General features: G+C 41.0%; 1 protein-coding gene across 1 annotated transcript in view; it reads right to left on the bottom strand.

Moving 5' to 3' along the window:
- Positions 1-13830, bottom strand: part of vwf (von Willebrand factor) — a 198109-nt gene that overhangs the window by 82983 nt on the left and 101296 nt on the right. Inside the window, 3 exon segments of the mRNA XM_052466814.1 lie at positions 8080-8389; positions 8610-8745; positions 12972-13136. Of these exon segments, the coding sequence (XP_052322774.1) occupies positions 8080-8389; positions 8610-8745; positions 12972-13136 (611 nt within the window).

Consider the following 13830-nt stretch of genomic DNA (forward strand, 5'->3'; position numbering starts at 1 on the left):
GACACTAGAATTTAAACAAAACGATGTATTGGGTAAGTATGACTCCTTCCACTACATTCTGATCGAAGACCATCAAAGGTAAGGGAATATTTATGTTGTAATTTTGTATTTCTGTTGACTCCAACATAGCGGAGAAATATTGTAACGTCTGAGCGCCGTCTCAGGTTATTGCATAGTCAACTAATTCTGTAACGTTAAAAACAAATCTGACACAGCGGTTGCATTAAGAACCAGTGTATCTTTCTAACTATATGTAGAACATGTATCTTTAGTCAAAGTTTATGATGAGTATTTCTGTTATCTGGCGTAGCTTTCTATAATTTCTCCGGACATTTTTGATAATTTTATGAACATGGCGTCAATGTAAACCGTGATTTATGGATATAAAATGCATATTATCGAACAAAATATAAATGTACTGTATAACATGTTATATGACTGTCATCTGATGAAGATTTTCAAAAGGTTAGTCAATGAATTAATTTTTTTATCCTGCTTTTATAATTTTATATTTTCTGGGACAAATTGGCTGCCTCTTGTCTTTGTTTCGGTGGTGGTCTAATATAAATATGTGCTGTGTTTTCGCCATAAAACATTTAAAAAATCTGACATGCTGGGTAGATGAACAAGGTGTTTATCTTTCATTTGAGGAATTGGACTTGTTAATGTGTGGAGGTTAAATATTTCGAAGAATATTTTTGCATTCCTCGCGCCACCGTTTCAGCTGAATGGGGGGGGGGGTGTTCCCTGAGGGGAACCCTCTCGCTTTAACTTTAACAGGTTTTAACAGAATGTGACACCCCTCCCACTCTGTCTGCTGGGATCTCCTGTTTGGTAGTTTGCTTGTTGGACACTAAGAAAACTTTGTTGTAGAGCATCCAACACAAAATCTGGAGAGAGGCTAGCTGAGTATGACTATCATCTGCATATAAATGGATGAGAGAACTATGTCGTTTATGTAAATTGAGAAGAGCGTGGGGCCTAGGATCGAGCCTTGGGGTACTCCCTTTGTGACAGGCAGTGACTGAGACCGCAGATGTTCTCACTTTATACACTGAACTCTTTGAGAGAGGTAGATAGCAAACCAGGCCAAAGATCCATCAGAGACACTAATACTCATCAACCCACTAGAATGGAATGGTCTACCGTATGACATTTTTTGGCCAAGTCGATAAAAATAGCAGCACAACAGAATCAAAGGCGATGATGACATAATGTATTAGCTTTAAGGTTGCAGTGATCCATAACCCGAGGGGAAACCAGACATCAAGAAAGCTAGTTGGTTGATTATTGCCAATTTTTTTTCAACACTTTTGACAAACAGGGCAAAACAGAAATTGGCCTATAACAGTTAGGATAAGCTTGACCTCCCCCTTTAAATAAAGGATGCTGTCACAACTTCCACTGAAGTTGTTCCCTCTCCTTGTTCGGGCGGCATTCGGCGGTCGACATCACCGGCTTTCTAGCCGCCACCGATCCATGTTTCATTTTTCCTTTTATTTTGTCTGTTTACACCTGGTTCCCATCTCATAATTATGTTCCTGATTCAACTCTCTGATTTCCCTTTCTGTTTTGTGCGTGATTGTCTTTCGTGTATTCCGGTGTGTTGTATTTTGAGTCCTGTTTTGTCCTGGTTTCGAAACGGGATTTTGTTACGTTTTGGATTAAGTAAACCAGTGATTGTTACTCTTATCTGTGTCCTGCGCCTGACTCCTTCGCTATCTTTTAGATAGACTCTGACAGATGCAAAGTGGATGCCTTCCACGCCATGGGCCCCTCCCAAGAGAGGAGAGAAAAGCTTAGCGATGAGGCTGAAACCTTAAAAAAGAAAGGTTCTAATTAATGAGCTCATTTAGCACCTCAGACTCAGTGACCGTTTGCATTGAGAAACTTTGTAGTGGGGCAGGTGAAGAAGATGGAGGAGAATCGGGGCCAGTAAAATTAGGAAGGGCTGGGACGGGCAAGGAGGCATGTTTGAGTCAAATAGGAATCCTGACTTAATGTTGTGGTAATTAAAGAGCTCACGCATGCGCTCCTTGCCGGTCACAACCATATCATCAACATGAGCCTTTTTGGGATAGGGGGCAGCATTTTCACTTTTGGATGAATAGCGTGCCCAGAGTGAACTGCCTCCTACTCTGTCCCAGATGCTAATATATGCATATTATTATTAGTATTGGATAGAAAACACTCTGAAGTTTCTAAAACTGTTTGAATGACGTCTGTGAGTATAACAGAACTCATATGGCAGGTGAAAACCTGAGAAAAATCCAACCAGGAAGTGGGACATCTTAGGTTTGTAGTTTTTCAAAGTTTGACCTACCGAATACACATTGAGATATGGATGAGGTTGCACTTCCTAGGGCCTCCACTAGATGTCAACCGTCTTTTGAAATTGAATGAGGATTCTATTATAAAGGAGGGGCTCATGAGAACTCTGAGTCAGTGGTCTGGCAGAGAGCCTTTGTCTCATGACGCGCGCTCCCGACAGAGTTACCTCTCGTTCCAATGCTTATCTGAAGACAAAGGAATTCTCCGGTTGGAACATTATTGATGTTTTATGTTAAAAACATCCTAACGATTGATTCCATACATCATTTGACATGTTTCTAAAGGACTGTAATGGAACTTTTAGAGTTTTTGTCTGGATGAAATGCTTGCGCCTCATGAAGATGGATTACTGTGCTGAACACACTAACAACAAGTGGCTATTTGGACATATATGATGGGACTTTATGGAACAAATCAGTCATTTATTGTCAAACTGGGATTCCTGGGAGTGCCTTCTGATGAAGATCATCAAAGGTAAGTGAATATTTATGGTATTGTTTCTAAATTCGTTGACTCCAAAATGGCGGATATTCCTCGGGCTGTTTTGGGTTCTGAGGCTTTTTGGCGAAAGCATAAGAAGCTATTATCTGAGGATAGCACAACAGTAAACAAAGAGATATTTCAACCCTGCAGGCGCTACACAAAACAAAGAAATAACATATAAAAAATGCCTTACCTTTGATGAGCTTCTTTTGTTGGCACTCCAATATGTCCCATAAATATCACAATTGGTCCTTTTGTTCGATTAATTCCGTCCATATATATCCAAAATGTCATTTTTTGGGGCGCGTTTGATCCAGAAAAAAACAGCTTCCAAAATGCGCAACGTCAATACAAAATATTTCAAAAGTTGCCTATAAACTTTGCCAAAATATTTCAAACTACTTTTGTAATACAACTTTAGGTATTTTTAAATGTTAATAATCGATCAAATTGTCGACAGGTCTATCTGTGTTCAATACAGGAACACAACAAACCAAGCTACTTTTCACGTCTTGCGCAACTCTCAACAGTGTTATGCAGTTCCTAGATGGCCTACTTCTTCATTGCCCAAATGAATAACCTCAACCAAATTCCAAAGACTGGTGACACCCAGTGGAAGCAGTATGAACTGAAAACAAGTTCCTAAGAAATATCGTTTGCCAACGAGAACTGAACAGAAAGAGACCTAAAAAAAAATCTGAACAGTTAGTCCTCTGGGTTTTGCCTGCTACATCAGATCTGTTATACTCACAGACATGATTCAAACAGTTTTAGAAACTTCAGAGTGTTTTCTATCCAAATCTACTAATAATATGCATACCTTATATTCTTGCAGGAAGTTGAAATTGGGCACACTAATGCTGCCCCCTATACCTTAAGAAGTTAAGGATAAGTCTATCTTTAATTCTGTGAATAACACTAGTATCTTTTATCAATGTTTATTGTGAGTATTTCTGCAAAATCACCGGATGTTTTGGAATCAAAACATTAATGCATGTAAGGTGCGGATGTAAAGATTTTTGGATATAAATATGCACATTATCGAACAAAACACACATGTATTGTGTAACATGATGTCCTATGAGTGTCATCTGATGAAGATCATCAAAGGTTAGTGATTAATTTGATCTACATTTCTGCTTTTTGTGACTCCTGTCTTTGGCTGGAAAAATGGCTGTGTGTTTTTTCGACTTGGCGGTAATCTAACATAATCATATGGGTGCTTTAGCTGTAAAGCATTTTTGAAATCGGACATGATGGGTAGATTAACAAGATGTTTATCTTTCATTTGCTCTATTGGACTTGTTAATGTGTGAAAGTTACATATTTCAAAAAAATATTTTTGTATTTCGCGCCCTGCCTTTTCAGCGGAATGTTGTCTAGGGGTTCCCGCTAGAAAGGTTAAGGGACATAGGCAGCTGTGAGGATGAGGGTTTATTCTCCAGATCTTTTACGTGTTCCAGAATATCTTGGGGTTAGACCCACAGAGAGAGAACTCCTCCTTAAAGTAACTAACTTTAGCTTTCCAGCCTTAGTGCGCTTAATTTCTCATTTGCCTTGAACATCAGTGTGTGTGCTGAGCCTTTTGCCAAATGGTGTTCTTGAAGTGGATTAACTCTGCTAGATCATGGTCGAACCAGGGGCTAAACCTGTTTTTAATTTGAATTTTCTTTATGGTGGCGTGTTTGTTATCTGTTTTAATAAACCTTTTATTTTTTTACTCATGTTGTTTTTTTGTGGAGTGGTTTAAATATCAGCCCTTGGGCTTCCAACCGCCTACTTACTGTTACTTATTGTTTTTTTTAATCTGTATTGTTTATAAAAAAAAACATAATATTAAAACTATGCTGACAAGATCCACACTTGACTTGAGTCATTCAACATTAGGTAACAAAATACCCAAATAAAATAGCAAAATAGCCTACTAAATAGACCAAGCCTAAATGTGACCTGTTTCAGGAAACTAGACGTATGTCGTGGGTCACTACTTCACAGGAGAGTCGTTTGAATGTAATCTTTTTTTAATTAAAATGCGTTTTTTTTGGTAGAAATTACTTCTGGAACATGTTAACTTTCATGTGCCTCAATAACAATCTTGAATGCCATCTGTAAATACGAATACAATTGATAAATTACGATCCTAGCTGGTTTAGCCATAGAGAAAGCCAGCAACCTTCCTGCTAGCCATGATTGGCTGATATAATGAGTGGTCTGAAATTCAACACGCTTCTGTCTATTTGAGCTCGTTAGTATGTGCAGGTATTCCTGTCTAACATGGCTTTTTCTTTATATACATTGCTTAGTAGAACTGCATAATTGTTGCTCTCCACTTTCTGGAGGACCGAGTTTTGAAATCTTGCAGATTCATGCAGGGTAGTAACATCACGAGTTGGGATTATGGTTCATTGTTTACCTAGCTAGCTAGCTGCATGTCTTTACAAAAGACTCCACTATGCAAGTAACCATTTCGGGTGTGTTTGTAAATTCAGTCCGGCCATCGACTCCAATTTCAGAGCATTCTCTTCTGAATGTGCCAGAGCGCAGAATAACTGATGAACTTACGAACACTCAACACCCGATGAATATGGCGGGTGTCAGTAAACGTTGGCAATAAAGCGTAATTAAATTGTTGCCAGCAGCACAGTTACAGTCACCTATGCTCTGGATAACATGAAAACAGCCCAACCAGCTCTGCTAGATAAAGTAAAATGGTCAGAGTGGGGTTCTCATTTGTGTCTGGAAGTACTGTAGCTAGCAAGCTAGCCAATGTTAGCCAGTTAGCTTGGGTGATTGCCTGCCGTTTTGAGGTCAGAATGCTAGGATCAACCCTACTCATCAGACAGAGCATCAAGTGTGCACTCTCAACGCTCCGAGAGCGAAACGCTCTGAATTTACAATGAGACAATCTGACAGCACAGTAACATAACAGCCTAATCAGCTCTGCTAGGGAGAGTAATGTTCAGTGAGCTGTTCTCTCATTTGTGTCTGGAAGTAGCTAGCAAGTTAGCCAGTTAGCTTGTGTGATTGACTGCTGTTAGTACAGAACGCTCGGATCGATCCTTAAAGAGATGGGTCGGGCTAATTAAGACTGTGTGAATGATGCTGAATGGGTGTAGACAAAGAAGAGCTCCCCAGTTTGTACCAAAACATTCAAAGGCCAATTTCTCAAAATTGCTGCAACTTTCAAAGCATAATGACTTTCCCATTGTTCCTCAAATGCAGTGTATCATACAATTTTGTAGCTCTGTGTCTCTGCTTTTAACCAATGTAAAAAAAAACACAATTTCACATTTTACTACATAAGACTCAATCAAGGCTGTCAGTCACAAATGTAGGAATTGAATAAATAAGACAAAAATATATATATACTGTAGTGGAGAGGGTAGTAAGTTTTAAGTTCCTCGGCATACACATCACAGACAAACTGAATTGGTCCACTCACACAGACAGCATCGTGAAGAAAGCGCAGCAGCGCCTGTTCAACCTCAGGAGGCTGAAGAAATTCGACTTGTCACCAAAAGCACTCACAAACTTCTACAAATGCACAATCGAGAGCATCCTGGCGGGCTGTATCACCACCTGGTACGGCAACTGCTCCGCCCTCAACCGTAAGGCTCTCCAGAGGGTAGTGAGGTCTGCACAACGCATCACCGGGGGCCAACTACCTGCCCTCCAGGACACCTACACCACCCGATGTTACAGGAAGGCCATAAAGATCATCAAGGACATCAACCACCCGAGCCACTGCCTGTTCACCCCGCTATCATCCAGAAGGCGAGGTCAGTACAGGTGCATCAAAGCTGGGACCGAGAGACTGAAAAACAGCTTCTATCTCAAGGCCATCAGACTGTTAAACAGCGACCACTAACATTGAGTGGCTGCTGCCAACACACTGACACTGACTCAACTCCAGCCACTTTAATAATGGGAATTGATGGGAAATGTTGTAAATATATCACTAGCCACTTTAAACAATGCTACCTTATATAATGTTACTTACCCTACATTATTCATCTCATATGCATACGTATATACTGTACTCTATATCATCGACTGCATCCTTATGTAATACATGTATCACTAGCCACTTTAACTATGCCACTTTGTTTACATACTCATCTCATATGTATATACTGTACTGAATACCATCTACTGTATCTTGCCTATGCTGCTCTGTACCATCACTCATTCATGTATCCTTATGTACATATTCTTTATCCCCTTACACTGTGTATAAGACAGTAGTATTGGAATTGTTAGTTAGATTACTTGTTGGTTATTACTGCATTGTCGGAACTAGAAGCACAAGCATTTCGCTACACTCGCATTAACATCTGCTAACCATGTGTATGTGACATTTAATTTTTTTAAAAATTTGATTTGATTTATCCCCTTCCGTATCCACAGTTGTGCCTCCTAAATAACAATTATTAGTAGGCTATAGGCAAGGAGACCAACTATGGATGCTGCTCCTGTTGCTCCATCCAGCATACTGCATCTCCTCATCAAATTTCAGAGACACCGGCCAGTCAGCAGAGTGAAGTTCCCTTGCAGGAAGAATACATTTGAAATATCTATCCATCTATCCATCTATCCATCTATCCATCCAGCCAGCAAGCCAGCCAGCCCCGTTACACTGGCATATGGCTAACTTCATCTTGCCTCACTGACTTGACAAATAGTGAATTCAACCAAATCAGTTAGACAAGGAAACAAATGATTGGATCTGTCATTTTATCTGAAAAATTATAATACACACTCTATGGGGGGTAAAATGACAAGTAGCCGACATTTCCTGGGATACTATAGAGGTCAGTACTCAGTCAGGTGTTCTAAGTGGCTGTGTGCGCTTCTGCATACCATGTCAGGGGAATATATTGCGCAAAACAAATGAAAGCAGGCTGATATGCAATTTTGTCTGACAATAATTTAAGATGATAAAATGTAAATATGTGAAATTTGAGTTGATGTTGTTTATGAACTCTTCAATTTAATTCAGGGTCTGTCTGTGACACCCACAAGAGTTCCGAATCCACCAAACTGGACCCTACCTGGATCTAATGGTCAACTTCAGAATTTAGACTCGACCCGGATCCTACCCTGACCCTTGAAGAGCTCTAGTCTTAACTCCAGAGTGATACAGCAGGACCATAGCCCTGGTGTGTGTGTGTGTGTGTGTGTGTGTGTGTGTGTGTGTGTGTGTGTGTGTGTGTGTGTGTGTGTGTGTGTGTGTGTGTGTGTGTGTGTGTGTGTGTGTGTGTGTACCTGCATGTCGTATGTCTTGACTCCAGAGTGATACAGCAGTACCGTAGCCCTGGTGTGGGCAGAGCCCATCCTGAACCTGTCCACCACTGATAAGATGAACTGTTTGACGGACAGGAAGTCCTCCTCGCTGAGCGCTGCTGAGCCATCTAATAAGAAGGCCAGGTCCATGGCCCGGTCACATGACCCCTCCGGCATCGCTGTGGAGACAGGCTGGGCGGTGGGTGTGGTCAGACCAGCAGGGGTAGTGTACGAAGCTACGGTGTCCAGAAGAGCACAAACCTCACAGCTCAGAGTGTTGTTCTCACAGTGGCTGGAACACACACACACACACACACACACACACACACACACACACACACACACACACACACACACACACACACACACACACACACACACACACACACACACACACACACACACACACACACACACACACACACACACACACACACACACACACACACACACAATTAGATGAATAGTTCCAGACATTGTTCCAGACATATCAAATGTATGTGGTGTGTTACCATATCTGACAATGTTGGGGGTCGTCATGGTTCAGGATGACCTTGTTACCATGGGAGATCCTCTCTCCGTCATGGTAACATATGTGGCATTGGGCGGGTTCAACACACTGCATGGAAACCTCATCCAATATCTGACCTACAAGGCAGAGGCGGAGGGGTTACTGCTGCCTGCACTGTCTGTGTGTATGCATGTGTATGTGTGTGTTTATCAGTGTATGTGTGTGTTTATCAGTGTGTGTGTGTGTTTATCAGTGTATGTGTGTGTATCTAGGACTAAATATAAACAACACTGGTAGCTTCCACATGGCTGTGAACGAGCTGAGACAAAGCAAGAAGTTCCAAATAGAATCTGGCTCAAAATTGAGGGGTGACATTTGGACTAAATGAACTAACCTAGCTACTGAGAGCCTAAGAAACTGTCTTGAATCAACATGGACTGTCAATGGAGACACAAGTTGTTCTTAGGCTTTCACGAGCACATTCACCAGTTCACGAGGACATTCACCAGTTCACGAGCACATTCACCAGTTCACACATACAGTTGAAGTCGGAAGTTTACATACACTTAGGTTGGAGCCATTAAAACTTGTTTTTCAACTACTCCACAAATGTCTTGTTAACAACCTATAGTTTTGGCAAGTCAGTTAGGACATCTACATGTGCATGACACATGTCATTTTTCCAACAATTGTTTACAGATTATTTCACTTATAATTCACGGTCTCACAATTCCAGTGGGTCAGAAGTTTATATACACTAGGTGCCTTTAAACAGCTTGGAAAATTCCAGAAAATGATGTCATGGCTTTAGAAGCTTCTGATAGGCTAATTGACATCATTTGAGTCAATTGGAGATGTACCTGTGGATGTATTTCAAAGCCTACCTTCAAACTAAGTTGGTTCATCCTTGGGAGCAATTTCCAAATGCCTGAAGGTACCACGTTCATCTGTACAAACAATAGTACGCAAGTATAAACACCATGGAACCACTCAGTCGTCATACCGCTGTGGAGGGAGATGCGTTCTGACTCCTAGAGATGAACGTACTTTGGTGCGAAAAGTGCAAATCAATCACAGAACAACAGCTAAGGACCTTGCAAAGATGCTGGAGGAAGAAGGTAAAAGTATTTATTTCCACAGTAAAATGAGTCCTATATCGACATAACCTGAATGTCCTCTCAGCAAGGAAGAAGCTACTGCTCCAAAACCGCGATAGACAAGCCAGACTATGGTTTGCAACAGCACATGGGGACAAAGATCGTACTTTTTGGAGAAATGTCCTCTGGTCTGATGAAACAAAAATATAACTGTTTGGCCATAATGCCCATCATTATGTTTGGAGGAAAAAGGGTGAAGCTTGCATGCCGAAGAACACCATCCCAACCGTGAAGCACTGGGGTGGCAGCATCATCTTGTGGGGGTGCTTTGCTGCAGGAAGGACCGGTGCACTTCACAAAATAGATGGCATTATGAGGCAGGAAAATTATGTGGATATATTGAAGCAAAATCTCAGTGAGGAAGTTAAAGCTTGGTCGCAAATGGGTCTTCCAAATGGACAATGACCCCAAGCGTACTTTCAAAGTTGTGGCAAAATGGCTTCAGGACAACAAAGTCAAGGTATTTGAGTGGCCATCACAAAGCCCTGACCTCAATTCTATGGAAAATTTGTGGGCAGAACTGAAAAAGCATTTGCAAGAAAGGAGGCCTACAACCTGACTCAGTTACACCTGCTCTGTCAGGAGGAATGGGCCAAAATTCCCCCAACTTATTGTGGGAAGCTTGTGGAAGGCTACCCAAATCTTTTGACACAAGTTAAACAATTGTAACGCAATGCTACCAAATACTAATTGAGTGTATGTAAACTTCTGACCCACTGAGAATGTGATGAAAGAAATAAAAGCTGAAATAAATTATTCTCTCAACTATTGTTCTGACATTTCACGTTTTTTAAATAAAGTGGTGATCCTAACTGACCTTAAACGGGGAATTTGTACTAGGATTAAATGTCAGGAATTGTGAAAAACTGAGTTTGTATTTGGCTAAGGTGTATGTAAACTTCCGACTTCAACAGTACGTTCTCACATACATTCACGTTCAAATGTTTTGGCTCACTTAGAAATGTCCTTGTTTTTGAAAGAAAAGCAAATTTTCTGTCCATTAAAATAACACCAAATTGATCAGAAATACAGTGTAGACATTGTTAATGTTGTAAATGACTATTGTAGCTGGAAACCGCAGACTTTTAATAGAATATGTACAGTACATAGGCGTACAGAGGCCCACTATCATCAACCATCACTCCTGTGTTCCAATGGCACAATGTGTTAGCTAATCCAAGATTATAATTTAAAAAGGCTAATTGATCATTAATAAAACCCTTTTGCAATTATGTTAGCACAGCAGAAAACTGTTGTTCTGATTGAAGAAGCAATAAAACTGGCCTTCTTTAGACTAGTTGAGTATCTGGAGCATCAGCATTTGTGGGTTCGATTGCAGTCTCAAAATGGCCAGAAAAAAAGCACTTTCTTCTGAAACTCGTCAGTTTATTCTTGTTCTGAGAAATTAAGGCTATTCCATATGAGAAATTGCCAAGAAACTGAAGATCTGGTACAACGCTGTGTACTACTCCCTTCACAGAACAGTGCAAACTGGCTCTAACCAGAATAGAAAGAGGAGTGGGAGGCCCCGGTGCACAACTGAGCAAGAAGACAAGTTTATTAGAGTGTCTAGTTTGAGAAACAGATGCCTCATATGTCCTAACGTCAGATTTGAATGGAGAAAGCTTATCCGAGAGAAGAGTTGCTTTAATTTTGATCATGAACAAATGGTCTAACTACGCACTTACCCAATGTTCCCTCTACGTACTTGTTTGGGAAACACTTTAAAAGTTTGCTGGTAAATAACATGGCAAATGGTATGATCATCATAAAGCTTAAGTTCCTGCATCACATCCAGCCATGATTGGGAATCCCATAGCGCGGCGTACAATTGGCCCAGCTTCGTCCGGGTTTGGCAGTAAATACGAAATTGTTCTTAAATGAATTGCCTAGTTAAATAAAGGTTAAACAAACTAAAAAAAATGATAAGTCATATCGGAACTGGGAAACAAGACCCTGGTCCTCCAGCTCTAGACTGTGGCTGAATGGATTTGAAACAAGACCCTGGTCATCCAGCTCTAGACTGTGGCTGAATGGATTTGAAACAAGACCCTGGTCATCCAGCTCTAGACTATGGCTGAATGGATTTGAAACAAGACCCTGGTCATCCAGCTCTAGACTGTGACTGAATGGATTTGAAACAAGACCCTGGTCATCCAGCTCTAGACTATGGCTGAATGGATTTGAAACAAGACCCTGGTCATCCATTTCTAGACTGTGACTGAATGGATTGTAAACACGACCCTGGTCATCCAGCTCTAGACTGTGGCTGAATGGATTAGAAACAAGACCCTGGTCATCCATTTCTAGACTGTGACTGAATGGATTGGAAACAAGACCCTGGTCATCCAGCTCTAGACTGTGACTGTATGGATTGGAAACAAGGCCCTGGTCATCCATTTCTAGACTGTGACTGAATGGATTGGAAACAAGACCCTGGTTATCCAGTTCTAGAATGTTGATGAATGGATTATAAAACAAGGCCAGATTTATCCAGTTCTTGACTGTGACTGAATGGATTCGAAACAAGGCCCTGGTTATCCAGTTCTAGAATGTTGATGAATGGTTTCGAAAAACAAGGCCCTGGTTATCCAGTTCTAGAATGTTGATGAATGGTTTTCGAAACAAGGCCCTGGTCATCCAGTTCTAGAATATGGCTGAATGGATTATAAAACAAGGCCAGATGTATCCAGTTCTTGACTGTGACTGAATGGATTCGAAACAATGCCCTGGTTATCCAGTTCTTGACTGTGACTGAATGGATTAGAAACAATGCCCTTGTTATCCAGGTCTAGACTTTGGCTGAATTGATTGTAAACAAGACCCTGGTCATCCAGTTCTAGACTGTGCTGATTGGATTAGATGGACTTGTCCGTTTTTTTATAATAATTAAAAAAAAAGTTAAAAAATGCTTTTGAATAAAAATAAAAATAAATTCATATATTTAATAACCACAACACGCATTTACCCGTAGATAAACAAAAATAAAATAAATGTTCACCAAGGTGATAGTAATACATTAAACATCTTCAGTTAATTCATGACCTTTATTACCCCTCATCTATATGTGTGTCTTACCTGGGGGTCAAGTAGAGTGGCAGCCCTCGATACAGGTGAATAGAAGCCATTCATTCTCCGCTTTGGTTAATTTATGATCTTTATTACCCCTCATATATACAGTATATGTGTATGTGTGTGTGTCTTACCTGGGGGGCAGGTAGCGTGGCAGCCCTCGATACAGGTGAATGGACAGAGGAGTGGCTGTGAGTGCTGACAGGTGATTGGACAGGCAGAGCCACATGTGTTGTACCTCCACTGGCATAGCTCCCCCAAACCCTCCGCTGCAGTGTTCAGCTCCTCGCAGCTCAGCGCTAACACACACACACACACACACACACACACACACACACACACACACACACACACACACACACACACACACACACACACACACACACACACACACACACACACACACACACACACACACACACACACACACATACACACGCAATACATGAAACAACTTTATTTGAAGTCGGAAGGCTATAGAAAGTGGCCATCTTTGAATACCTGTACTTGCTTGTTTTTTTGGAGAAAAAAAAAGTTCTATAGTATATGATATTTAGAAAATGTAATATGCTTTACATGTGGTATGTTTTAAATGTAGTATGTTTTAAATGTGGTATGTTTTAAATTTAGTATGTTTTAAATGTAGTATGTTTTAAATGTAGTTTGTTTTAAATGTAGTTTGTTTTAAATGTAGAATGTTCTACCCAATTTCGTGATATCCAATTGGTAGCTACAGTCTTGTCTCATTGCTGCAACTCAGGTACGGACTCGGGAGAGGCGAAGGTCGAGAGCAGTGCGTCCCCCGAAACACAACCCAACTAAGCTTCTTGCTTCTTGACACAATGCCCACTGAACCCGGAAGCCAGCCATACCAATGTGTCGAAGGAAAAACCGTGCACCTGGCGCCCTTGTCAGTGTGCACTACGCCCGGCCCACCACAGGAGGCACTAGTGCGTGATGGGACCACCGCCTTAGACCACTGCGCCACTCAGG

The sequence above is a fragment of the Oncorhynchus keta genome, chromosome 17 (genome assembly GCF_023373465.1).
Source record: "Oncorhynchus keta strain PuntledgeMale-10-30-2019 chromosome 17, Oket_V2, whole genome shotgun sequence".
NCBI lineage: Eukaryota > Metazoa > Chordata > Actinopteri > Salmoniformes > Salmonidae > Oncorhynchus > Oncorhynchus keta.